Source organism: Perca flavescens, chromosome 10 (assembly GCF_004354835.1).
Source record: "Perca flavescens isolate YP-PL-M2 chromosome 10, PFLA_1.0, whole genome shotgun sequence".
NCBI classification, from domain to species: domain Eukaryota; kingdom Metazoa; phylum Chordata; class Actinopteri; order Perciformes; family Percidae; genus Perca; species Perca flavescens.
The window spans coordinates 32,817,815-32,844,932 of NC_041340.1; the positions used below are offsets into that span (position 1 = coordinate 32,817,815).

At 41.7% G+C, this 27,118-nt stretch overlaps 1 protein-coding gene across 5 annotated transcripts in view; it reads left to right on the top strand.

Moving 5' to 3' along the window:
* il1rapl2 (interleukin 1 receptor accessory protein-like 2) overlaps window positions 1–27,118 on the top strand; it is a 602,282-nt gene that overhangs the window by 103,590 nt on the left and 471,574 nt on the right. For all 5 annotated transcript variants that reach the window (XM_028589415.1, XM_028589418.1, XM_028589417.1 and 2 more), the window contains exon 2: window positions 15,825–15,930. In XM_028589415.1, the coding sequence (XP_028445216.1) occupies window positions 15,846–15,930 (85 nt within the window). In that variant the 5' untranslated portion in view covers window positions 15,825–15,845. The remainder of the gene's footprint in view (window positions 1–15,824; window positions 15,931–27,118) is intronic.

The window sequence follows — 27,118 nt, forward strand, 5'->3', positions numbered from 1 at the left end:
GATTTAGAAAAATTAAATTAAGAAGCTTAAAGTGCTCATTTTATGCTTTTTGGCTTTTTCTCTTTCCTTTATTGTGTTGTATATCTTTTTTGTGCAAGTTATAGGTTTACAAAGTGAAAAAGCCCAAAGTTCACCCCAAAGGGACTTACCATCTCCAACAGAAAACACTGTTCTGGCAGCAATACTGGCATTTTTTGAAAATTAAACCAGGTAAACCTACCATGAGGGCACGTCTGATAATAGTTACACATTGCAAGTTCTTAGCAACACCATCCGGCGGCCTGGTGTGCGGTCAAACTGTGCAGCCTCTGCTCAACCCATACGGCGGGCCAAAGCAGTCTCTTATTTCAATACAAACACAGGCTAATCAGAAAGCACTAACGAAGTGCCGGTCACAACCATGTCTAGGATTTTCAGAAATATAGGTGGGGGGGGGGGGATCAGTGAGCGGCCCCTCCCCAAATGGCATAGCGCTGGTCGGCCTATGACGTAAAGCCATCAAACACCTAATTTTTTTCGGTAACGTTAAGTTAGTCAAGTCGAGTCAAATGATGGAAAGCCAAAAAAGAAAAGGGAAAGGTGGCGCTGAGAAGGTCAGACTCAAAAGGAAAAAACGTATGGAGGAGGAGGCAGCGAAATGCTCCAAAATAACGGACATGTTCCGGGCATCAATGAGTAAAGATAATACTACTACAGATTCCAACACTTTGAAAGTTTGTTGTTGGTCGAATCCGTAGCTGTGTGTAGCCTGCTGTCTTGAGCAACTAAAGCTAGAAGTGCACATTGGGTTATGAAAACATTACACCTAATCAGTTTAAAACTGGGACCCTCCACTCGCCTTGTCTGGAACCTGTAAGGTGGGTCAGTGGCTTTCCTTTTCTCAATCTGGCCGGCTGTGGCATAAGTTATCTTGGCAGTCAGTTCCAATGCGCTACTTGCGTTGGGCTAGTGTTGGGCTAGTGTTGGGCCCCCCCTCACTTACTGTACATTTCATTGATTTCCCAGGCCACCTCAAAGTTTTAATCTGATTCTGAGTCGGGCTCAACAGCCAAATCGCAACCTGAAGCTGTTGCCGGTATGGCAGAGAATCCACTGTTTTTGCTCAAGGACACTTTAGCAGGATGGATACTTGACGCAGAGAATTGAATCCAGGATGTCCAGTTGAAGAAGGTCCACTTCTAAACGAGAGAGGATGTCAGAAACGGAAAGTGGAATTGAAATGCACTGGATGTCTTCTTGCGTTTCATGTGGTTGTTCCATTTGGCCTTAGTGTTCCATTTTGAGGCCAAACCAATTGCACCCCTTCTTACACAAATGAAATGGACGGACATCAAATCTTTTATAATGATGACGAGGCGGCTTATGTTTCCATGTAAAACAGACTGCCTCTGTAGACAAAACAGTGTGACTCATGCGGTTTGGGAGAGACAGTGTGACAGAATAAGGCTGGAGGCTGTCTTTATTATTGGATGTGTGGCTGAAGCGGCCTAATGGCTTAACACTGGTCTGTTTGGGACAAGAATAGCTTGCTATCAGTGTGCGTGTGTGGGGTGGTGGGAGGTGTGTCTTAGTATGTGTGTATGTGTTCGCGCATGCCTGCAAGTGTTTGACTCATAATTAAACCAGTTATTAATATCTCCATATTGTTTCGAATTATCCTTTGAACTTTTTACCTTCGAACAAAAAAGAAAAAAAGCCAAGGGATTAACAGCTCCATTAAAGTCTTTCTTTCCTGAAATACCACAAGACGTCAAAAGAAAAATTTAACTAGCAATGTCACGTTTTTTTTTCATGAATCTGCATAAGTTGTTTCTACACAGTGTATACACATCAAAAACCCTAAAACCTATGGGTGTTACATTCAGCTTCACTAAAGGCCACACTGGAACATGAGAATCACATCCAGGGCCTAGACATGTAAAGTTTATGATTATGTTTTTATTTAACCGAATAAGTCAATTATCTTCGACTGTATTATAGAATGTTCTGACAAGCCAGACCCACATCAAGATGTTGGGTCTGGGAACTCCCCATTGGCAGGGCTCAATCCGAGGGGCGGGATAAACGCTTGTCTTTCAAATTCCCTCTGCACGCAATAGTCAACCAGAGCAACGCTAGTGGATAGATTCAACTTTTGCCAGAGTTAAATCTATCTTTTTCCAGAGTCGCGGCCAAAGCCGATTCGAAAAAAGACCGCTGTTCGCCAGCAGCAGCAGCCATGTTCTTTGTAGAAGTAGAAGGGATTTCACGCGGAACTGTCGCAACTCTGCTGTCATTATGTTAAGCCCGCCCACCGACTCTACACACGATGTGATTGGCCTGACTAGAGTTTGCTTTTTCCAGCTTGCAAGCCAACGGAGAGTTGCTAGACTGACCCTGGCTGCAAATTACATTTGCTGCGGCTAGGGTGTGTCTAGATTTCTAGGCTAATATGATGTTACTTTTTTTGACATTTGTGGAATTTTTTTGACATTTTTTTATGGCTTTCTCTGAAATTTTTTTCACTTTTTCCAAAAATGTTGTCCCTTTTTTCAACATTTGTATCACTTTTTACAACTTTGCAACATTTTTTTTCTTCTTTTGTCACATTTTGTTGACATAAAGCCCTACAAAAGTCAGCAAAGAAGTTCCTTAGCCATTGTAGAGTTTAGGAAATCAAGCTAAAACTAAGATTACATTTTAAAAAGCAGCTGCCACACAACCTGATTGTCGCATTTCCCGTTTGACTGGGTAAACCCAGCCCAATCTTCTGGCGATTTGATTTCTCCCTGCAGCTCGGGCTGGAAACCTGTACGTTTATCTATCCTGCTTCTGTTACAAATTTGCGGGGACCAATCACAAACGGGCTTATCCACCTGGCTCCCTATTGGTGGGTTTAACGCAATGACGACGGCAAGCAGCTTTTTGTTTACATTCAACATGGCGGCCACCGAAACGCAGCAACCCGTTGATGCCGCTGTCGCTGCTGTTTCAAAAGATTTCAAAGGCAAGTTTTCTCTGAACACGGAACAGAAACTTGCCCCGGAACAATTCCTACAAAAGAAGGATGTGTTTGCCTTATACTACCGACCGGCTTTGGTAAAAGCCTAATTTACCAGCTAGACTTGCTGGTGGCCAAAAGAATGGAGCAAAGCCCGTCACAATTGTTGGTCTGATTGGTTGAAGGACTATCGAATTGCGTACAGAGTCATTTGAGCTATGCCCATTGATCACGCCTCTTGTGCAGTAGAAAATACAGAGCAGACTCCCCAGACTAATGTTCAATCTTAAAAGATTGGGCTTGGTCTGGTGATAGCCCATCTTTTTGGTCCATTTTTATTGTGAATATGTGAGCCGTATCAAATTTTGTAAAGGGCCGTATTCGGCCCGCGGGCCTTGAGTTTGACACCTGTGCCTTAAACAGACACCGAATATAGGCCCCAATTTGATAAGATTATATCCATGAATGGGAGGATTTGATTAAATGAATACCCCAGCCAGCCCCCCTACACACACACACACACACACACACACACACACACACACACACAAAAGTAAATTTTTTTCTGCATTGTTCCACTTTTCTGAGCGCATGCAATGTGTGACACTTACACACTCTGACCGTGCTTAGATCTCCCTGTGCTCTGGTGTTGGGATAACATTATCAGAGACAGACAGACAGAAAAGCAAAGCAACAGAGAGGATGAAAGATATGGGGGATTGTAATGGTGTTTGTTCTCTCCATGTTTGCATGCGTGTGCATTTAAAAAAAAACAGAGCCGACATCCATTTTCTTTCTTTGCTTCTTGTTCTCCTCTGTGTATGGTGTTATTATTCCGTAGGTCATTAGGGTTTTGTTTGAATATCCTCACGCTCCTTTTATCCCTCCATCTATACACGTACACGCACACACACACATGCACACATGCACACATACCGTAAGATTCCATTTCCATGCTTGCATTCATGGTGGATCAAACATCAAACAAGCTGCCACTGTTGTTAAAGCAAGTGTGTCAGTGTTCATGTGTGGAAAAAAAAGGGTGAGAGGGAGACAGGCATGTGTGTGTGTGTGTGTGTATGTGTGTGTGTGATTGGTGGAAGGCAGAGGGACAGACAGTGAGGACAAGATAAAGAGAGCTCAGTGTTTGGTGATGAGGGGCCAATGTAAGAAGAAGAGTGTTAGTTGATGAGTGCAGCCACTATGAGCGAGCCTGTGTAAAAGAAGGAGAGCTTAAAGGACAATTCCGGCGCAAAACAAACCTAGGGGTTAATAGCAGATATGTACCCACTCGATTACTCTCTGGGACATGTTTTCATGCTAATCGAATGTGTTTGTAGCTTGAAACAAGCTAGCGCGGAGCGCTGATTAGTTTACAACGCTAGTATTCGGGGCACAGGGAAAGTAAAAACAAATCGCTATTTATACCACTAGAAAGGCTCAAATATCACCACACTTCAACGGTAGCATAACTAGGGTCCCTAAATGTTAACCGAAGCATTGAGAACTTTGTAAGTGTACAGACAGTTTATCAAAAAGATAGATTATAAATGTCATGTTCTCGTATACAGGCAGCCGCCATCTTGGGAGCTACTGTCTTCCTAAACTATCTTTTTAATAAACTATCTGTACACTTACAATGTTCTCAATGCTTCGGTTAACATTTAGGGACCCTCATTATGCTACCGTTGAAGTGTGGTGATAGTTTGAGCCTTTTTAGTGGTATAAATAGCGATTTGTTTTTACTTTCCCTGTGCCCCAAATACTAGCGTTGTAAGCTAGTCAGTGGTCCGCGCTAGCTTGTTTCAAGCTACAAACACATTTGATTAGCATGAAATCAGGTCCCAGAGAATGACAGAGTGGGTACACATCTGTTATTAACCCCTAGGTTAATTTTGCGCCGGAATTGTCCTTTAATGTGCATGTGAGAGTGAAGGAAAGAATACGTACATGTGTGATAGCAACAAAAGGACTTGTAGTATCCTCAAGGTAAAGTGAGTTATGAAATTCTGCATGATAAAATCATTACAGCTCCACTTTCCTCTGGTTTGTGTGTGTGTCGCCTTTCTGAAAGCTGTACAGAGCTCCTTTATTTCATGGATACACTATATATTTAGCAAAATGTCCCAGGGTCAACTTAAGTGAACTTACGCACATGTACCTGTTAGATACTGGTTTTGCATCTTTGCTAACACCTAACATACCATCTTACAATGCACTATGCTTATAAAGAAAGTAGCCTCCAAGCTAATAGTTCACCATATTTCTATGGCTGTTTGTGGTTTGGACATGTATTACAAACCATTGCACCTAAACCCCTTAATGCCTTAGGCCCAAAAACACACACACACACACACACACACACACACACACACACACACACACACACCTTTAGCAGTTGCATTAGGCCATCTGTGTTTCAGACTAAAAGGTTCAGAAAGTGGATAAAAAACCCTTGTTTTTCTCTTTGATACAACTCTGTGTGTGTGTCTGTGTGTGTGTGTGTGTCTCTCGCAATACTTGCGTTGTAATTGATAGGTTTGTAGCCGGCTCTCCTGTCCTCTCATATTCTCTCTCTCTCTCTCTCTCTCTCTCTCTCTCTCTCTCATTCTCTCAGGATATAATTGAAAAGTGTCGTCGTGATTTTTGTGATTTTTTTGTCTGAATATCAATTAAACATGTGGTCTCCTCCTCTCCTCATGTGCTATTGCGGCTCATTTTGTCAAGTTGCATTGTTGTTGTGGAGCAGTGAGAATTTTGCTCCGGACCCAGGGGTCCGTGGGAGTTTTCCAAGCTGAAAGGTCCGAAAGTCCGTACCAAACAAGGTGGGGCTGGTCCAAAGGGCCCTTAGACTGTGTCAAACTCAATTTCACTAAAGGCCACACTGGAAAATGAGTATCACATAAAAGGGTCAGACATGTATAGTTACGGAAATTGACTCAATTGATTTATTCAACTGAAAAAGTTTGCATGTCTCATACAGTCTTCTCACATAAAGCCCTAAAAGAGTCAACAAAAAGTTTCTTAGCCATCATAGAATTTAGCAAATCAAGCAAAACAATGAAGCAAAGTAGGCTAAAATAAAAAAATTTCAAAGCCTGAATATACAAACTCTCTGGTTCTGTGGGGATGTCTGAGTCTCAATGTCGGCAAATCTGCCAAATTCTGCTTTGAGTGTCGTATTATGCAGTTTGAAAAAACTGTTTCCCATGTTTTTGGTTTGGCGGGCCAACATTTATTATGAACCTTAATTGTTATGCGGTCCGGATCAAAGTTTGCCAGGGGCCAGATTTGGCCTGGGGGCCTTGAGACATGTGACACGTAGTGCTAAAGTGTTCTTTAGCAGGACACTAAATCCCTACCAGCTCCATGGCATCTGTTCTGTAGCTGGCCTTGACCATCTCGCGGAGGAGGCAAGGGAAAATATACATTTCCTCACAAGGTCTGTTGAAGTATCATAATACTCTTTCTAGGTTTTTATGTCTCAAAAACTTAAGGTCTTGATGCTAAACTCCATTTACGTTTCGACTTTTCCAAAAGAACCTGATAAACACTACCCACATATGAGTGACTCACATTTTGATTTTTGTCAGAGGTGCTTGGCAGAGTGCCTGCCTCACCATCTATACCTGAAGACAACAGCTCAATTTAGCTTCTTCTGCGATAGTACAACATTACCTGACACAACCTGTTTTCCTCCTCTGATGACAGCAGACTGACTGTAGGATGGAAGGCCAGGAAGAGGCCAGATAAAAACAAAGAAAGCTAAAGTCTGGCTGGTCCCACCTGCATGTTAGTGTGTGTGCATAATAGGGTTTGGTATCGTTTGGGTTTTTTCCGATACCGGTGCTAAAACAATACTTTTAAAATGGTGCCGGTGCCTGAACCGATACTTAAAAAAAAAATTAGGGAATAGGGTATTTTACAATAACTTTGAATGCACCACGAGGCTTACTAGCTTCAAGTGAACGCACCACTTGTGTTGTTTTTCCGACAACGGCACGACGGCAGCTGCACACTGCTTAATGTCCCGCTGTTGGAATCCTCTACAGTGAAATACAGACACCCTTTACACCGTTTAGCTGTCAGCATTTTAACCGTGTTTAATCCAGCTGCTAGCTAACGGTAGGCTAACGTTAGCTGCTGCCAAGTGAAGTGTTAGCTAGCGTCACGTGCAGCGATGCTTCTGTTGCCTCTAACGTCTGTTTCAGAGCGTCAGAGAGCAGCGCAAAAGGCATTTAAGTGGCACCAAAATTGCTGTTCGGTAAATACCGGTCATTTAAGCACCGGTGCCGTATTAGCACCGGGTTTCGGTACTCAACCCTAGTGCATAACCACGTTGTTAGTCTTTCTTTTACAAGCCAAAATAAAAACTGCTCATTATGTATTTTTTCATATTTTTTTGTTTACTTTTGTTATCTTATAAGCCTTTTTATATGGCACTGAAACAGTTTTAAGAAGTCTTAAATGTACCTTGATGAATAGCACTCTGACACAATCGCCATAGAGACAGAGCACATTTAAGTCCCAAAAATCTGTGGAGAGTGGAAAAATAACTCTCCGCTCTCCATTGATCTGTATTTCGTGAAGCAGATCTGCTAGGAAGCAACAGAAAATTGCCTAAAAGCTGCTGTGTGGTGATATGAACTACCAACTATGTAAATAACCCATAACTTGAGTTTTTAAAAGCTGTGGACCCGAAAAACTGAGCTTTTATGAAAACAAAAAGTGGATACAGACATATGGAATCAGCAGGAAGAATGGGGAGACTGTGGGATCCTGACGCTAAACCAACATTACTGTAATTCCTCAAATAAAAACCGGGCCCGCCCCCTAGACCCCCTAGTGGCATGGTCAACACGCCCCCGGCCACTAGGGGGCCTAGGAGTCCAGGAGCTATCAAATAAGCGACATGAGATGCAGCTTTGGCAACAAAATGCTTGCTACAAACGTAACGTCAGACATATCATTAGGTTATGAAATTGACATGGATGCACAGAGCGGAGAGTGGGCGTGGCTTTCAGAGTATGACGCAATGTGCTCTGTATAGTCTGACTGGTTGCTTCAGATATTAGCTATTAGTGGCTGAACTGCATGATTTTACCCAAACATTTCTATGTGGTGATCTAACTACTCTAGACGGTACCCTGTCAGATGAAAAAACACAACATAGTTTTCTCTAAGTGAGAGTTTCTGTTTATCTTTCTTCATAATGTCTATGCACAGTAGTCCACAACATCTTGGCTTCAGTTTACAAATCGTGTACAGTATATTATTTTGTTATGTCACCTTGTTCCCCAGCTTCTGTTCTTTTATCATACTTTAGACTTCTTTTCATCTGGGTGCACAATGAGAGTTAAATGGCATTTGTAAAGTATAACACGTTGGAAAATTACTGACTTAATGAAGGAGGTCAACAGTTTAAACTCCCGGAGCAGAAGCGTATAGAGATGATTGGTACCTTGTATTCGGTGTGTGCAACAAATATGAAAACATAATAGCCGGGTAATGCTGGATTTTATTGTATTATAAGTCTCATGTTGTAACTGCCTTGTAAAAGTAAGAGATATGAATCTTACCCTGCAGCCAATTCTCCAAAGCTCTGACCTGCTGTACTATCTTGCACAATAGACATTTTTATTTTCTGTGGTTTTTGTGAGTGAGTGTGTGCGTGTGTGCGTGCATGCATGAGTGCATGCATTAGGGTTGGGCAATATCCATCGACATTATATCGACTTTGATACATGAGACTGGACATTGTCTTACATTTTGGATATCGTGATATTAAACCGTTGTCTTTTCCTGATTTTAAAGGCTGCATTACAGTAAAGTGATGTCATTTTCAGAACTTACCAGACTTACTAGCTGTTTTATTACTTGCCTTCACCCACTTAGTCATTATATCCACATGATTGATGATTATTTATATAAAATCTCATTGTGTACATTTTTTGGGAAAGCACCAAAAGTCAACCCTACAATACCAGTAGCAGCAATATCGACATTGATGTATTTGGTCAAAATATTGTGATATTTTCTCCATATTGCTCAGCTCTAGCATGTGTGTGTTTGTGTGCACATAAATGACTGTATGTTCAAGGGACCTCTCGTGTGATTGCAGTGATTCACAGTTTTAAAAAAAAATATTTTATTGACTACTCTAGTCATTGAGTGCTGTAGAGCTGCTATGTGATCCCTGATGTACAAGCAGGGAGCCATTAAGGGGGAAAAAATGTTTCCAGCTATTGTGTTTCTAGCTATAGGGCCGCCTGTTTTGACTGGCGCCAACTCGTCTTAGTTTGGAAGAGGGGAGGGACACACCTGGTGGAGATCTGCATTCTACTAAGTGCACTTTTCTAGTTATTCATTTATTCATCCTTTTTATAAACAAAACACTTCTTTTGGCACAGAATCTTTGCTAAAGGCAAAGTAGTAGCTAACCAGTTTTTCTAAAATAATTATGAGTACACCAAGACCGGAGGAAACGAAATATTAAACACTTTCTCATGGCCACATAACCAATAGGGATAAATAATGTTTTTATTATCAAAAGGAAGGAGAAATTAGAAAATTAGATATGCTCCTTTTGCTCTCAGCTAGTGATGGCCAAATGAAGCTTCGTGAACCATGTTCTTCATTTTCTGAGCCCACTGGATGACGCTTGAAGGAATGGCAACTCGGTGTGCTTTCAACCCTTTGTTGAACAGAGAGCGTCTAGTGGGGAACTGAGAAAATGGTTCATAAAGCTTCATTTGGCCATACTCTCAGGTGGCTGGAGGGGCGTGTCCCTGTTGGTTTTGATTGACAGCAGCTGGAAGGCTGAGCCCCAGCAGGGGAAGAGAGACAGTAAGTAAGAAGTAAATGTGCTTGCAGTCTTGAAATTGTGTTCTTTGGGTGCTTTTATATAGGCCTTAGTGGTCCCCTAATACTGTATCTGAAGTCTCTTTTATATAGACCTTAGTGGTCCCCTAATACTGTATCTGAAGTCTCTTTTATATAGACCTTAGTGGTCCCCTAATACTGTATCTGAAGTCTCTTATATATAGACCTTAGTGGTCCCCTAATACTGTATATTAAGTCTATTTTATATAGACTTTAGTGGTCCCCTAATACTGTATCTGAAGTCTCTTTCCTGAAATTCAGCCTTGGTGCAGAATTACAGCCACTAGAGCCAGTCCCACAATGAGCTTTCCTTAGGATGTGCCATTTCTGTGTCTGTAGCTATTGAGAAGGAGAGAGGGGGGGCAAGGTGGAGGGTGGGGGTGTGGCCTTGATCAACTGCCACTTTGCTCGTTTGAAAGCCATGTTGTCTCTCTCTCTCTCATGGGTGGGCCAAATTCTCCGGGCGGGCAAAGCAGTGAAAGGGGAGGTAACCTTGCTCAAAGGCAGAGCAGGATACCCAGGGCTCGGTTTACACCTATCACCATTTCTAGCCACTGAGGGACCATAGGCAGGCTGGGGGAACTCATATTAATGTAAAAAATGTTCATGCCATGGGACCTTTTAAAAACAATACTTGACAAAGTCAAAGTATACTTTATTATCCCATAGTTGGGAAACAAACACACACACACACACACACACACACACACACACACACACACACACACACACACACACAAAATAACATTTAGGAATAAATAGTTAGGTATGAACACAACTCACAGCCTTCCCCCACTTACACTTCAGTCAATCAATCAGTAGCAGGCTTGAAACACATAGGCCTATGGCAACATTCCAAATTAATTACAAACAATAAAATAAAAAACACAGTGTTGCAAGAGTGGACAGTACAATTCATTATCTTGTCCTGTGTCTTTCATTAAAAAGTCTAATAGCAGAGGGGACAAATGATTTGCTAAACCTTTTGGTTTTAATTGGCCTTTGCAGCAGCCTACTGTTGCCACGAGTGCTGAGTTGGAACCTCCTAAGGGGTTGGTAAGGTCATTAAGTATCTGTTCAGCCTTACTCACAGTAAGATCTGACCTTAGCTGAGTGACTACATCCAATAATTTTGCTCGCTGTCTTTACCAAACGCGGCAATTTATCTTGGTCTTGTTTGCGCTAAGCCAAAGGACAATACGCTCTGAAGGACTGTTTTGTAAAACAATTCTAAAATAATACCGTCCACCTGAAAGTAGTTAAGCTTACGTAAAAAGAACATCCGCTGTTGTATTTTTTTTTACCTTAGAGGTAATACATATATCAAATTTGAGTTGGGCATCAATTTCAATGCCTAGGTATTTGTAGCTACTAACCGTCCCAATTGGTGTGTCATTAACAATGCTGTTAGGGATCTCACTTTTATGACGTCTAAAATCAATGACCATTTCTTTTGTTTTATTTGCATTAACAGCCAGGAAGTTAGTCTTTACACACTTACAATTTGGTGAAGTTACTCACCTCTTCCTCAAAGCTGGTTAGCACTGAGCTATCAAGTTTTAACCCTTGTGTTGACTTCGGGTCACATTGACCCGTTTTCAATTTTTGTTTTATATCAGAAAATATGGGACGTAGAAATAAGCGCTGAAAATGTGTAGAAGAATTTTTTTACAATTTAACGTTGGAAAAAGCAAAAACAAACAAAAGGATTCAAGAACTTAGAAAAAAGGTTGTTTTTTTTCAAGGTTGAAGGGAAGAAAACACATTAAATACGCATATATATTTTTTTTTTCCTTCCATGTTTATGTGAGGTGTAGTCGGAAAAGATGTGTTTTTAGCCTTCGGCGGAAGATGCGTAGGCTTTTGGCCATCCTGATTTCAATAGGGAGCTCATTCCACCATTTGGTAGCCAGGACAGCGAACAGTCGGGATTTCGTTGAGTGATTGGTTGTCCCTCGCTGTGAGGGGGCAGCAAGCAGGTTGGCTGATGTAGAGCGGAGTGGGCGGGTTGGGGTCACTACAAGCTGATGTACATGATCAGAGTAAGGTAAACGGGGTGAATGCTGATCCCCGATCAGTAAAAAAAAGAAAAATCGTCTACGATACTGGGATCGGGATCAGGACATCCCTACTTGACTGTAGTATTATTATCGTTATTATGAATATGCTTTGAACTGCCCCTGTGATGCTATCAAGAAGATGGCAAAACACACTACTTGTATAGGTAAAAAGAAAGTGTGTATGCTTTTGAATCCTATATCAAGAGCTGAAATGTTGACATTTACTGTACTTTCAATTACAAGTGATGAAAGGCAGGCAGGCAGCATGAGAGATGATTTCCAATTGGCAGTGACACATACAGCAACTTTCATCATATTGTTGTAATTTTGGCTTTGTTCTTCAACTTCAATTTGGTCCCAGTTTTAGATCCTCATCCCATCATTTCTTTGTCCATCTTCAGAGGCAAATCACCGTAGCTCAAATATCTGCAACCATGTATGTTCTATCATCAGCTATCCCACTGTTCATTTGATTGAAATGTGATTTCAATCAGCAGTCAAGCTGGAGTTTGAGTTCCCTTTTATTGTCATATGTATAAAAAACAATACAATGAAATGACTAATCATCTTCTTCAATCTCTCCCTGCTTTACTGTGTGTGTGTGTGTGTGTGTGTGTGTGTGTGTGTGTGTGTGTGTGTGTGTGTGTGTGTGTGTGTGTGTATGTACAATACAGTTTGTATACAGAAAGCATGAGAAAACGTGATTGTGTTCTATCAATGTGATTTCACATGGCTGACTCACATGGCTTGTGTGTGTGTGTGTGTGTGTGTGTGTGTGTGTGTGTGTGTGTGTGTGTGTGTGTGTGTGTGTGCACGTCCCTGTGTGTGTGTGTGTGTGTGTGTGTGTGTGTGTGTGTGTGTGTGCGTGCATACAATACAGTTTGTACACAGAAAGCATGACAAAATGTGATTGTGTTCTATCAATGTGATTTCACATGGCTGACTCACATGGCTTGTGTGTGTGTGTGTGTGTGTGTGTGTGTGTGTGTGTGTGTGTGTGTGTGTGTGTTGTGTCCCAAAAGCTTCTGCAGCCTTTGTATTCGTCACCTATGGTCTAATCTAATTTGGTTTCTGTATTTTGAATTTAATCAGTTGAAAAGAAAGAAGTTTTCGGAACCCCACCAAACCCGTGTATCTGATCAATAATAATGTTTTTTTGCTGCTCTTCATGTGCCATAATAAAACGTTTTTCGCTTTTTACAGCATATTGGCCCACAAACACCTAGCCTTTTTTTCTTTTTTTTCTTTCCATTTGTAGCTTGTAAAGACAGAGATACAAACGGACATTTTAACATCCATTTGAAATCATGTCAAATCAAAACAAGACCAAAAAAATATAATTGAAAATCACTGTATACATATTCAAGCAACTCCCATAGAAATGAGCAGGGCTCTGCCTCGAATGCTGTATCCAGTTCTTATGAAAAACGCAATTAAATCTTCAGAAAGGAAAGCAATTTACGAGACAATTAAAACAGATGAGAGAGACTTTGTTCAGTTTTTACAGAATGAAATGTAACATATTCACAACACTGTTAAAATAAAAAATGACCTAATTATGAGTGAGGCCACGGACGTTAGCAACAGTTTAAAGGTAATTAGTAATATTAAAATATGTACGACAGTTTGGTAGCCCACAGAAAATGTGTAAAACCATACAAAAAAAAAACAATGCTGCTTTATCAATCCACATATCTTAAGATGCAGCTGTTTGACTGTTTTAAACATTTAAACATTAGGTGTTTTTGCCTGATTTTATCAGAATACATGTCAGTCAGGATTCCTGTTAATACTACATGCAAGTAAAGTCGAAGAGTGCTTTTATTTTGTCAGACCAAGCCCCTCTCCAATTAACAGGGGTTGGACTTTCTCCAAAACTTAACAGCCATGCAGTATGCATCTAGATGTAGTCTGGATATTGTTTCCTTGTGAGAATCAGAATGCTACATGGAGGGCTGTAGTCAAGTCAACCTTCGGCGAGTCCAAGACAAGTCCAAGACCAGGACTAGTCGAGACCAATTCAAGACCGAGTCCAAAGAGGTCCAAGTCCAAGTCAAGACCGAGTCCAAATGAGAGACGGTCTAGACTGAGACAGAAAAAAAAAAAAAATCCTCTTCAAGACCACTTACTTAACTGTTCATAATTTATGTGATGTGAGAGACAGTATATCTTCTATTTTAAGATGATCATTTTGCTTTGTTATTATTATTTGTAATGATTAAAAAGCATGTGCAGAGTACAAACCCGTAGGGTCAGGCCATATTTACTTTAAGTATAACAATTCCACTTAAGTCACGTAAGGCTGAAGTGCAACTTCAAATTTTAGATGTTGAGTATTTTTTTATTCTGGTTCAACAAGAACATTCTGGACTGCCGATGGAAAATGGAACAAATAACAAGCAACACAGGTGTCCCATTCTTGAACTTAATACTTGTCTTAAAGAATCCATAGTACAAACTGCTTGCTGACATTGTGTCAGTGGCCAAAATTAAAATGATTGTTGCCTGATGATTGAGGTAGGCCTATATGACGCAGCCAGGCGTATACCAGGGGACCAATAATGCCTGTTCTAGATGGATTTTGAACTAAACCAATACCTGTTTTCTGAACAAGCGCGCTTCATCATTGGTTTTGTTTTGAAAGAGGAAATTACTTCAGAAAAAAAAAGCATATAGTGCTGGACTGAATCAAGACCAACTAGAATATTTTGCAAGTCCGAGACAAGTCTGAGTCCAAATACCAACGAGTCCAAGACGAGTCAGAGACAATAGAATAGAACACTGCAGCCAAGATCTTGACAAAACTAGAAGATATGATCATATAACACCCATTCTGGCCTCTCTTCACTGGTTTTAAGGGTCTTCTTTTACCATATAAGGCCCTGCATGGACTCTAGGGCTGGGCAATATATATTGATATATCTACATCGATATATGAGATATTGTCTTCAATTTTGGATATCGTAATATGACACAAGTGTTGTCTTTTCCTGGTTTTAAAGGCTGCATTACAGTAAAGTGATGTCATTTTCTGAACTTACCAGACTGTTCTAGCTGTTCTCTTATTTGCCTTTACCCACTTAGTCATTATATCCACATTACTGATGATTAGTTATCTAAAATCTTATTGTGTACATTTTTTGTGAAAGCACCAAAAGTCAACCCTACAATTTCGCAGCAATATCGATATCGATGTGTTTTGTCAAAAATATTGTGATATTTGATTCTCTCCATATCGCTCAGCCCTAATGGACTCGCACCATCTTATTTATCTGAGCTTATTATACCATATACGCCGGCACACACTCTCCGCTCCCTTGATGCTGGTCATTCCTCTAGTAAACAAAAAAATCTGTTGGTTTTAGAGCATTCTCCTACAGGGCCCCTCATCTTTGGAACCTCACTCAGTTGACATTTTTAAATGTAAATTGAAAACCGACCTTGTACTGACACTTGATGAACCCTAACCATAACCATAACTTAACGGGTTCCGCCATCCATTCCGACATACCCCCACTTCGACATTGACGTCTAATTGTCGGAGTTAATTGACGTCCATTGTTTTCAAACGTCCCACCACTCTGAAAATTTTAGTTTCTATTTGGGGTTAGAGTTAGGGAATAGCGGCATGTCAGAATAGAAGCATGTCGGAGTGGCGGCATGTAACCAACTTGTGATGACAAAACTGAATTACTAAAAGAAGCGTTATGTCATAAACGTTTATGACTTTTTATAATGTCTATGACAGTGTCATGTCACTCCTATGCAGATACCTTCAAGTAAAGTGTAAAATTTTGATTTGATTTGATTGAATAGAAAAAGGTCTCGAAAGTGGTCTTGAGTCCGAGTTCAGAGTGTTATCTCTCTAACACTCTGTCCATACTGTGTCCCGTTTCCTGAAGGTGCCAGTGGAGACTAGAGCGATGAAGACTCTATCCCTCCTCTTCCTCCTGCTCCTTGCCTCGGGAGCCTGTGACGACGTCAAGTACATCTCCAAGAGGAATTCAGGTAGGATGAACAGCCTTGGTGTTTGACCAATCCATGTAATGTTGCTGTTTTCTGGTCTTGAAATATCCCCGGCTTTCGTCTTTTTTTGAGGATCTGTCTCTAGGGCTGGGTACCAAATTCCATACTTTTAAGGCACCGACCGAATTCCCTCTAAAGTATCATGTATCGCAAAATGCCTCTTCATTCAAGACCCAATTTCAATACCTAAGGCGTAAATCTCATCAGCATCATTGAGCCAGTAAGCATGCAGCATGCTTCTACCAAGATCTAATAATGTTTGTGATTGGCTGTCTAACGACTCACGTCGTAGAGGTATGCAGGAAAAACTCTATGTTACGCACAGAGACTGGGCTGAAAAATATATAAAAAGATTTGTACCGTAATGTGAAGTTTTGTAAAAAAAAAAACGGTTGAATAAAATTGGTATAGAAAAAAGTATCGTTTAGGAACCGGTATCGTTTAGGAACCGGTATCGAAGTCACGGGATTGGTATCGGTACGGGTATCGAAAATCTTTGAACAGTACCCAGCCCTATCGGTCTCTCACTTATATTGCCTATGTTTTAGTTTTTTAGTCATCCTTTTTCATTGCGGGTCCTCTCCCGAATCGAATGATAATGCCACCTCTCGTCTTTTCTCATACTACGCCCCGCTCTTGTTGCTGTCAAATATACTCCCTCTCTTCTTTCCCAACAATTCTCTCCACTCTTGTCCTTTCTGATGCATTGACATGTCTTCTTAACTTGATGCCATGGATGTGTACTTGTACTTTGCCCGCGCCGTTTCTTTCTTTTTCACAATCACCACCCTCTGTCTCTTCTCCGAAAACACCTTTCTCCAAACTCTATCTATCTCTGAGCTCAGATCGCTGTCTTTCGGTTTCCTCGCCTCTCCCGTTTCTGCTGATGGTGTGTAATGGCCAGCGCGTCTGACTGCTTGCTGTCATTGTTGCTGCTGTTGTGCTCATTTGTGCTCGTTGGCCATGCTGATGACAGATCTGCTGACGGTCTATTATTCGGGATCGATTTGTTTGTTTCTCAATGATCGGCTCCACAGAGAGACCTTGATTGGGCCATTGATGGTTGACGTGCTCTCTCAATCATTCTTTGTGTGATACTGTATAGTGAGCGGTGCATGTGTGACAGAGGGGAGCCACACATTCTCACTTTGTTTACATATGAACACAGTCAGTTTCATGCTGTCTTTGCGTTTCAGGGCCGTAGACAGGGGGGTTAGTGTGGTTCGAAAAAACCCTTCCCCTCACTGCCAAAGGTTGACAATTTAAGTCAAGGTTATTTTTTGGGAACTAGTTTTGGTTGTTGTAAATAACAACATAAACCAAAACCGAAGCCTCTAATCTTTTTAAAAGCACCACTTCTGTGAATGTGTTAACCTCATCATTAAATCCAAAATGAGGGAAAAACTGCTAAAAAGGTCCCATGTGGTCCACCAGAAGGGGAGGGACTTCGCCTCTCTGTATGATGCACTGAATATTTGATCTGCATTTATATTATAATTTATATATATTACCAACTGCATTTTTTATGTCATTGTCATGCAGCCTGCCAAGTCCTGAAAGTGATAAAAACAGAAAATTACTTAGACTTTTTAGCAAACTCAGGTGATCTAATTACAACAATCCAGTTAGAATTGATTCCCCTGTAATGTAATCCTGCCTCACTATTTTGCTTGCTTGTATAAGTGAGAGTGTAGGTGCTGGCGGTTTAATGGAGGGAATTTAAGGGCAGCCATAACAATCCTTTAGAAATCCTTTTGTAATTACACCCACATCTAAGAATTGCATCAAGTGGTTTTCACCTACTATATGTAAAAATAACAGTTCCAAGTTCTTGGAGCTTTAAAGTCCCTATTTATCTTCTTACTATGAGAGGTAGGATCTGTTGGAACAGTTTGTTTTTTTTACGTGAGAGCTTTGCATATTTATGTTTTTCTATGTGCTCTTCTCCCTGGTTTTTACTTGGATGGTGCTCAGTTGTAAAAAAAAAAGGAGATGCCACATACTCCCTAGCTCCAATCAGGATTTAGCAACATTTGGATCAGATTCGTATTTTGTATTTCTTTATTTTTTGGGCTTTTATTACCTTTATTTGATAGGACAGATTAAGGCAGGGAAGTGGGAGAGAGAGGGGGTTGACATGCAGCAAAGGGCCACTGTCAGAATCAAACCTGTGGCCGCCGCGGTAAGGGTCTTGGTACATTGGGGTGAATGCTCTGCTAGGTGGGCTACGAGGGTGCCCCTGAATCAGATTCTTATTACACATTTGTGGATTGTTGGTTATTGCCTATCTGATCCACCCACACAGTCCTGAAAGGAATAGTTTGGCAATTTGTGAAACACACTTATTCCCCTAAAGCTATAGTGCGTAGTTTCTGACGCTCCCATTAAAGAAATATTAGCACTATTAGCACTAAGATTGATGTGACTCTCAAGTCTGTAGGGTAAATATGAAACTACAGCCAGCAGCCGCCTAGCTTAGCTCAGCATAAAGGCTGGAACCTGGGAAAACGGTTAGTATGCCTTTGTCCAAAAGTGACAAAATCCCCTTTTTTTTGGCCCTGGAGAAATTGTCAAGCAACCAGAAAGTTAATATTCCCAACAAGAAATAGCCCAGCACATTTAAAACCCAATAAGCGTCGTTTTTACACTTTGGGTTTTATACAGATTAGGGTTGTCAGCATTAACGCGTTAATCGCGATGCGATTAAGGGCCGAGCATAACGCCTTCTTTTTTTTTTAATCGCATGCCGCCATTTATTAATTTATTTTCACTTCACTCGGCTTCGCGTCGTGCCTAACAGGCTACTATTTTGACCCTTTGCTGCATGTGATGCTAGTTAACACTACACTTCGACAGCAGCTAACTGTTGTTTAGTACCCTTCTTTTTTTTTTACTTCGGTTCAGGCACCGTTAAGGCACCGCTACCGTTTTTAAAAGTACCACTTTAGCACCAATGTCCAAACCAAACAATACCCAACCCTAATATTGACTCTAGATTCAAATGTGTGACTAGATTCACACATTTTCCTTTTGTTTACAGTAAATAAATATATAATAAACAAATACAAATCTTAAAATCAAGTTCATAAAGTCACTTTCTTTGCATTCATTTGATTCCCATTCAATATACACTGGTAAGACTTGCTTTCCATTGTTAATATGTACTTAAAAACAGTTCTGAATTGCAAAATAATTTTAATCATGCGATAAAACATGTGATTAATCACGATTAACTATAGAAATTCAGCGATTATCCATCCATCCATCCATCCATCTTCGTCCGCTTATCCGGTGTCGGGTCGCGGGGGGAGCAGCTCCAGCAGGGGACCCCAAACTTCCCTTTCCCGAGCAACATTAACCAGCTCCGACTGGGGGATCCCGAGGCGTTCCCAGGCCAGGTTGGAGATATAATCCCTCCACCTAGTCCCGGGTCTTCCCCGAGGCCTCCTCCCAGCTGGACGTGCCTGGAACACCTCCCTAGGGAGGCGCCCAGGGGGCATCCTTACCAGATGCCCGAACCACCTCAACTGGCTCCTTTCGACGCAAAGGAGCAGCGGCTCTACTCCGAGCTCCTCACGGATGACTGAGCTTCTCACCCTATCTCTAAGGCAGACGCCAGCCACCCTCCTGAGGAAACCCATTTCGGCCGCTTGTACCCTGGATCTCGTTCTTTCGGTCATGACCCAGCCTTCATGACCATAGGTGAGGGTAGGAACGAAAACTGACCGGTAGATCGAGAGCTTTGCCTTCTGGCTCAGCTCTCTTTTCGTCACAACGGTGCGATAGATTGAATGTAATACCGCACCCGCTGCGCCGATTCTCCGACCAATCTCCCGCTCCATTGTCCCCTCACTCGCGAACACAACCCCAAGGTACTTGAACTCCTTCACTTGGGGTAAGGACTCATTCCCTACCTGGAGAAGGCATTCCATTGGTTTCCTGCTGAGAACCATGGCCTCAGATTTAGAGGTGCTGATCCTCATCCCAACTGCTTCACACTCGGTTGTGAACCGATCCAGTGAGTGCTGAAGGTCGCAGGCCGATGATGCCATCAGGACCACATCATCTGCAAAGAGCAGCGATGAGATCCCCAGCCCACCAAACTGCAACCCCTCCCCACCCCGACTACACCTCGATATCCTGTCCATAAATATTACAAACAGGATTGGTGACAAAGCGCAGCCCTGGCGGAGGCCAACCCTCACCTGAAACAAGTCTGACTTACTGCCGAGAACCCGGACACAGTTCTCACTTTGGTCGTACAGAGATTGGACGGCCCTGAGTAGAGACCCCCTCACCCCATACTTCCGCAGCACCTCCCACAGTATCTCCCGGGGGACCCGGTCATACGCCTTCTCCAAATCCACAAAACACATGTAGACCGGTTGGGCATACTCCCAGGCTCCCTCCAGGATCCTTGCGAGAGTGAAGAGCTGGTCCGTTGTTCCACGACCAGGACGGAATCCGCATTGTTCCTCTTCAATCTGAGGTTCGACTATCGGCCAAACCCTCCTTTCCAGCACCTTGGAGTAGACTTTACCAGGGAGGCTGAGAAGTGTGATACCCCTGTAATTGGCACATGAGATTGGTATCAATCTTCTCATCTATCTCTTGGCAAGAAATCAAATAAGCACTTTTTTCCCTAAAATGTCAAATGATACCTTTTAATAAATAATACCTAAAATATTTAGTTCATTGTACTTGTATGAAACTTATTAAATTGTGAATATTATAGTATTCATAGATAAATACGTCAAATTTGATTGGGCCTTGATTGTTACCAAAAGAAGCAAAATGGCAAAAGGAACATATCAGGGTCCATTTATGATGACTTCATGTTCTGGCAGTAGTAAGACATGTTATGTAATATAGTAAGTAATTAGGATTCCTGCTTGGCGGTCAACAGTCTGGGTCATTTCTAGAACAATAGCCTGTAGCTGGAAGGCATTTATTGACTTGGTGAAAGGAACTTGCCAAAATGTCTTCCAGGCCACCCCGACACCCACATAAAGTCCTCCCCATAAGTAATTTTGCTGCAAAAGTGATACATTTTTTGTGCACGTACACTCACAGGCAGCATACTTGCATGTGTAAATGGTCTGCTTCTTGTCATATTAAACAGTGACTGTGTGTTTGGGTGCTGTATATATCCAGGTTTTAAGCGTGTGTGTGTGTGCGTGTGAGCTCCGTAAGTGTGCTTCATTGTATGCTCTCTGGATGGGCTCTCACCTTCTGTGTGTGTGTGTGTGTGTGTGTGTGTGTGTGTGTGTGTGTGTGTGTGTGTGTGTGTGAGAGAGAGAGAGAGAGAGAGAGAGAGGTGTGCACAAAGCAATTATGTGATCAGAGCAGAGCCAAGCGGACATTTATGTGGGCGAGCGCTACAGTCGCTGTTAGATCTTCCTCTCTGCTTGTGTGTGTGTGTGTGTGTGTGTGTGTGTGTGTGTGTGTGTGTGTATGTTACTGGACTCCTTATGGATAGGAACTACCATTTCCTTTTGTCAGCCCCCCCCACGCTGTGCTTTGATGCAGCACCCGCTGCAGAAAGAAAAGTGGACAAATTGTGATGAGACACTGCAGAGAGAAAGCAATGGAGGAGACACTTTAAAGGGATGTTTATACAGATCAAAACAAAAGTAAGGCAAAGTACATGGTAGAATGTGAATGTGCAGAAATATATATATATATATATATATATATATATATATATATATATATATATATATATATACAAATATATTTTAAGAACATTTTATTTTCAAATGTATTAGTTTTAAGGAAGGCCCTACTCAAAATAAGTAGGTGATTTAAATAAAAAAGAAAAATAGAGAGGCAATTAAAAAAGGGGCAATGTAGCTTATGCTGACATCCGTTTCCAGAAACCATCTAGCAATAGACCTTTTTCACGGCAGACATGTTGACATGTCACAGTAGGAAAAGCACAGGTGTATTCAAAACCATTAATGACGGCTGCATTCCATTTAGGAGAGGCCCTGGTATTGTGCATGCTGACTGGGACACTTGATGGAACTGAGCCATCGTTAAGGTTATCAATTTCAGCGGTGCTTTTCCTACTATGACAAGTCTACATATATATATATATATATATATATATATATATATATATATATATATATATATATATATGCCACCCTGCTTTTCACTATATGCCACCCTGCTTTTCACTATACATATATATATATGCCACCCTGCTTTTCACTATGAGCATTGGACGAATAAAACCTTCAGGCTATTATAATATGTTTGGTATTGTACTAATCAGGAACTTGTGTATCCAGGAGTATTTGGTATAGACTACAAGATGCCAGTGGAGTTAGCTTTATTTCTTCATATGCGCCTTGTCATATACTCTCTTAGTCTCTAAACTCTACTGGAAGTTTGAACAAAAGTGTGTGTTTTTCACGTTCTTTACCAATACCCTCCATAAGCTATAATTTTCTTCTAGACTGTAGACTTGATGTATGTAGGAAAAATCCAAGTTACGCTAATGGTGTTGAAGTAACTACATTCACACCAAGGCAAAAGTGTTTTTTAGATTAGCCCATTTCACTGAAAGTGCTAATGAGCTCAACAGTTGGCATGACGCAGGCATTGCAATGCTGAAAATAATGCCTGTAAGTCTTACAGGGGGAGCGTGCCTATGTTCCCACAGCCCTATGTTCCCACATTTCTAACATTCTTTTCAAAATTAGGCCCTATGTTCCCACAGCCCTATGTTCCCACATTTCTAAGATTCTTTTCAAAATTAGGCCCTATGTTCCCACAGCCCTATGTTCCCACATTTCTAAGATTCTTTTCAAAATTAGGCCCTATGTTCCCACATTTCAATTTTTCATAAATTTGTACCCAACCTATAATCCAGTAGCAATGGACTACAGATGGAATGTAACTAACCCTAACATAGGGCCTAATTTTAAGAAAAATCTCAGAAATGTGGGAACATAGGGCCTAATTTTAAGAAAAATCTTAGAAATGTGGGAACATAGTGCCTAATTTTAAGAAAAATCTTAGAAATGTGGGAACATATGGCAGTGGGACCATTGGGCTGTGGGAACATAGGGCTGACCCCCTTACAGGCACACACACACACACACACACACACACACACACACACACACACACACACACGTCATCATCTCTCCATCCTTCTCTCCATCTCTCCCGGTCGCCGAGGCCAGAACTGAACGGCGTCCGCGCTCCAGACAAAACCGACAGATTAGCTGAGATGGCGAGCAGAAAGATAACGCAGACGCTTATCTTGATCCCTGCAGGGCTGATGCAGCGACGGAGGGAGGGAGAGACGTACAAATCAGACAAAGAGAACAGTCCTCTGTATATTATGCTCTCTATGTATGTACTATATTGGCTTCCTTTACTTTAGTAACTATTACCATGTTTTAATGGGAAAAAAAACTGTCCCTCCTGCTTTGTTTTAACAGTTTAACATGATGTGGTACTACAGATGGTGTGTGTGTGTGTGTGTGTGTGTCAGGGTGATTAAGTGCCAGTAAATGCCCTTGTATGTATGTGTATGAACACGTGTGCTTGAGTGTCTTCTGACACAGCTAAAACCTGAGATCAAAGAACGATTAGATCTCAGTGCGATCTAATCGCAAGTTAACTCCAAGCATGCAAAGCAGAACTAAGATTGTGTGTGTGTGTGTGTGTGTGTGTGTGTGTGTGTGTGTGTGTGTGTGTCATGCTTTAGTGTGGTGTGAGACATATTTACATTGTGTATTACATAATGGAGAAACTGTGTATCTGTGTGTGTTTGCTGACTGGCTTTGAGAGAGACAAAACACACATACAGATACGCAGATACTCACGTGCGCACACACACGCACGCACACACACACACACACACACACACACACACACACACACACACACACACACACACACACACACACACACACACACACACACACACAGGCCAGTCCCTCTCTCTACCTGCACATTACCACGGATTTTGCATTAGAAAGCATCTGGAGGGGAGCATATTTTTAACTTCTGTTCTTCATGCAGGCACATTTTCCACAGAAAAACGTCGACGCATTTGGTTTTTACGCTTGGCTGTGATCGACTTTGCTGCACAATGAACATGATGTAAAACAGTGACTTCTCTTAAGAAATGACCGTGTTAGAAATAATGAACATTTACATTAATCATAAGCTTGAAAAAAAAAGTCTAAAATATAAGAGACAGCATCCTGTACTGGAGATTTAGAATGACTTTGTCTTGGTTGTTTGAGGAGCGATGTGAATTCCTTTGACGTTAGGCTTGGTGTTGTTCAAAGTGCTGAGGGGCAAATTACTTATTCTCCATTGTGGAGAATGCAGACAGTGACAGAGAACAAGAGGAATAGTGCAGGGGATGAGAGATATTCAACATTTATAAGTTCTTATTGTATTACAGCAGCTGTAGAGAGACGGGGAGACACTTTTGTCATGCCAGGGATGCCGAATGGAGCGGGTCCGTGATGCAACTTCATGACAGAGCTGCAACAAATAAGTTACATAATGACATATTGTTTTTTTTTTTCAGTTTTATTATATTCAGAGTTAGATACGGTTCAATCTTTTCCAAAGAGATCTTAACATACATTTTTTATTTAGCTGAAGTATTCACAATGACACAGTCAAAAGTGCTGACTCGTTAGTCTTTTAGGGCCCTATCGTGCACCCGGCGCAGCGCAAAGCCAAATTCTTTTTTTTAAAGATTATTTTTTGGGGGCTTTTCCCTTTATTAGAAAGTGGATAGATATGAAAGGAGGAGAGAGAAGGGGGAATGACACACAGCAAAGGGCAACAGGTTGGATTTGAACCCTGCACTGCTGCAGGACTCAGCCAACATGGGGCGAACACGCTTACTGGGTGAGCTAGAGGCCGCCCCATTTTTGCTAGTTTAAGACCAACGCAGTTGTCAATTTCCCGTCCAGCGACCACGTCGTTTAAATAGCAAATGCACCTGCACCCATCTGTGCGCCCATAGGCGTGGCTGGTCTTACAGGGAGGTGTGTTCAGGTGCATTCTTGGCGTATTGCTACCTTGGGGCAGCGGGAAGTGATCGCGCCATTGACCAACAAAGACCTGGTCTAAAGTCAATAATGCAGCATTTCATTGTTATTTTAACAGCAAATTAGTCAAATGCACCCAGGCTCTTGCAAAATACAGTATAACAGTGCAAATCCGCCATCATAATAGCAATGCGCCGACGTACAAACGTGCCTGGCTTTTAAAGGGAATGGGAGATGATCTCTGATTGGTTTATCGCATGTTACGCGTGAAGACACTTAAGTACAACCCTTTTGAACCATGCGCCCGGCACACGGACCCTTTTTTCTGCCATCAAACTAGCAGAAGTGGATTTGGACACGCCCTAAACGCACCTGCGCCATGCCTTTTAAGCCGTGCGCTTAGATTGTTAAAATAGGGCCCTCTGTGTGTTTGCAGACCACTCCACAGCTGCAGACATTTTCAATTCAATCTTATTTATAGTATGAAATCATAACAAGAGTTATCTCGAGACACTTTACTGATAGAGTAGGTCTAGACCACACTCTATAATTTACAAAGACCCAACAATTCCAATAATTCCCACAAGAGTAAGCATTTAGTGCGACAGTGGCGAGGAAAAATTACATTTTTAGGGAGAAACCTTGGACAGACCCAGGCTCTCAGTGGGCGGGTGTGTCGGTGCCAGTTGGGGGTGCGATGAACAGTGGCAATTATAGTCACAATAAAGACAATGGAACTTTGACTCAGCGTCAGATACCGATGCGTTAATCACCCTTTAGCGTCTGTATGGAACGCAACGGGCACAGCAGCAGCTCGACAGCGGCATTCACTCAACCTTTAGGCTATTTATCCTCGAGAGATCACTGAGGGGCGACGCCCAACAACACAGAAAGTACAATCATAAGAAATAGAAAGACATTCAGAATTGGAAAATTATTCAATAAATGCATTAGGATAATAGCAGTGCATAAGAAAATACAATTATGTAAAGCAGTTACAAGTAGAAGTTTGCAGGTTTAAAACCAGATTTCTACCTTGTCCGAACGGCACAATTGAGTTGATTTTAAGAAAATGCTGTAATTTGTTCCAGGAGTCGGGTGCACTAACACTAAAAGCATTTTTTCCAAGTTCAGACCGAGCTCGTGGAACATGAAGTAAAAGCCAGTCAGCAGAGCGAGTCTGATAATGTCCCTCTAAGGAAGAAAGAAGTTCTGTAAGGTACGATGTAGGGGGAGTAGGAATCTTCACTGCCTTCACGATTCGCTAACCATTTTCCTGTAAACGATTTGATCCGATTCAATATCCCGATGTGTCACGATGCGTCACCTCCTTAATATTATCATATATTGCTACACATGGCTTTCATCAACAAATTCAAGCAGTCAGATATATATGAACTCCCCTTTTTATTGTACCTGAACACAGCAGACAACAGACAAAAGGCAAAAAAAAAAAAAAAAAGCAGTGAGCGGAAAATCAACAAGTACCATCATTAGGCAATAATCAATTATGGTCTGTCACTGCATCGATGCAGAATGGTCCAGGTCCGCATCGCGATGCATCGATGCGTCGATTCATTTAAACACCCCTAGTGAGATGGCAGCTTTCCAAAAAGGGCCTTATAGATAAAGAGATTCCAGTGAGAATCATGTCTTTCTTGGAGAGAAGTCCACCCAATACTTTTATAAAAATATAATGATGCGTACCATGTGTCCAGAGATTTAAGAGTTGAAGATGATGCATGTAGGGGTGGGGAAATAGAGTGCGAATTGGGCCGCATTTTTCTATCCGAGCCCGGCCCGTGTCCGGCAGAGCAGCAACCGAGCCCGGCCCGTGCCCGAAAGGCATTACGATATTTATGTCCGAACCCGACCCGAGTCCGACACAGTTAAAATCTCATTATTTTTCTCATAATGACACATGTACGTTTGTAGGAAGGAATTCAGAAATGTCTTTTTGACGCGTTGGGAGTGAGAACGTGTCGGGCACAAAGGCTAGGCGTCGTCTGGATATAACATGACATGGCTTTTAGACATTGTCGAATTCTTTTTAATTTTTGCTTAACTTGCCACATGTTGCTTGAGTTTCATTCTTGCCAGATGTTAAAAAAAAGGTGAAAACGTAATCTTTATTT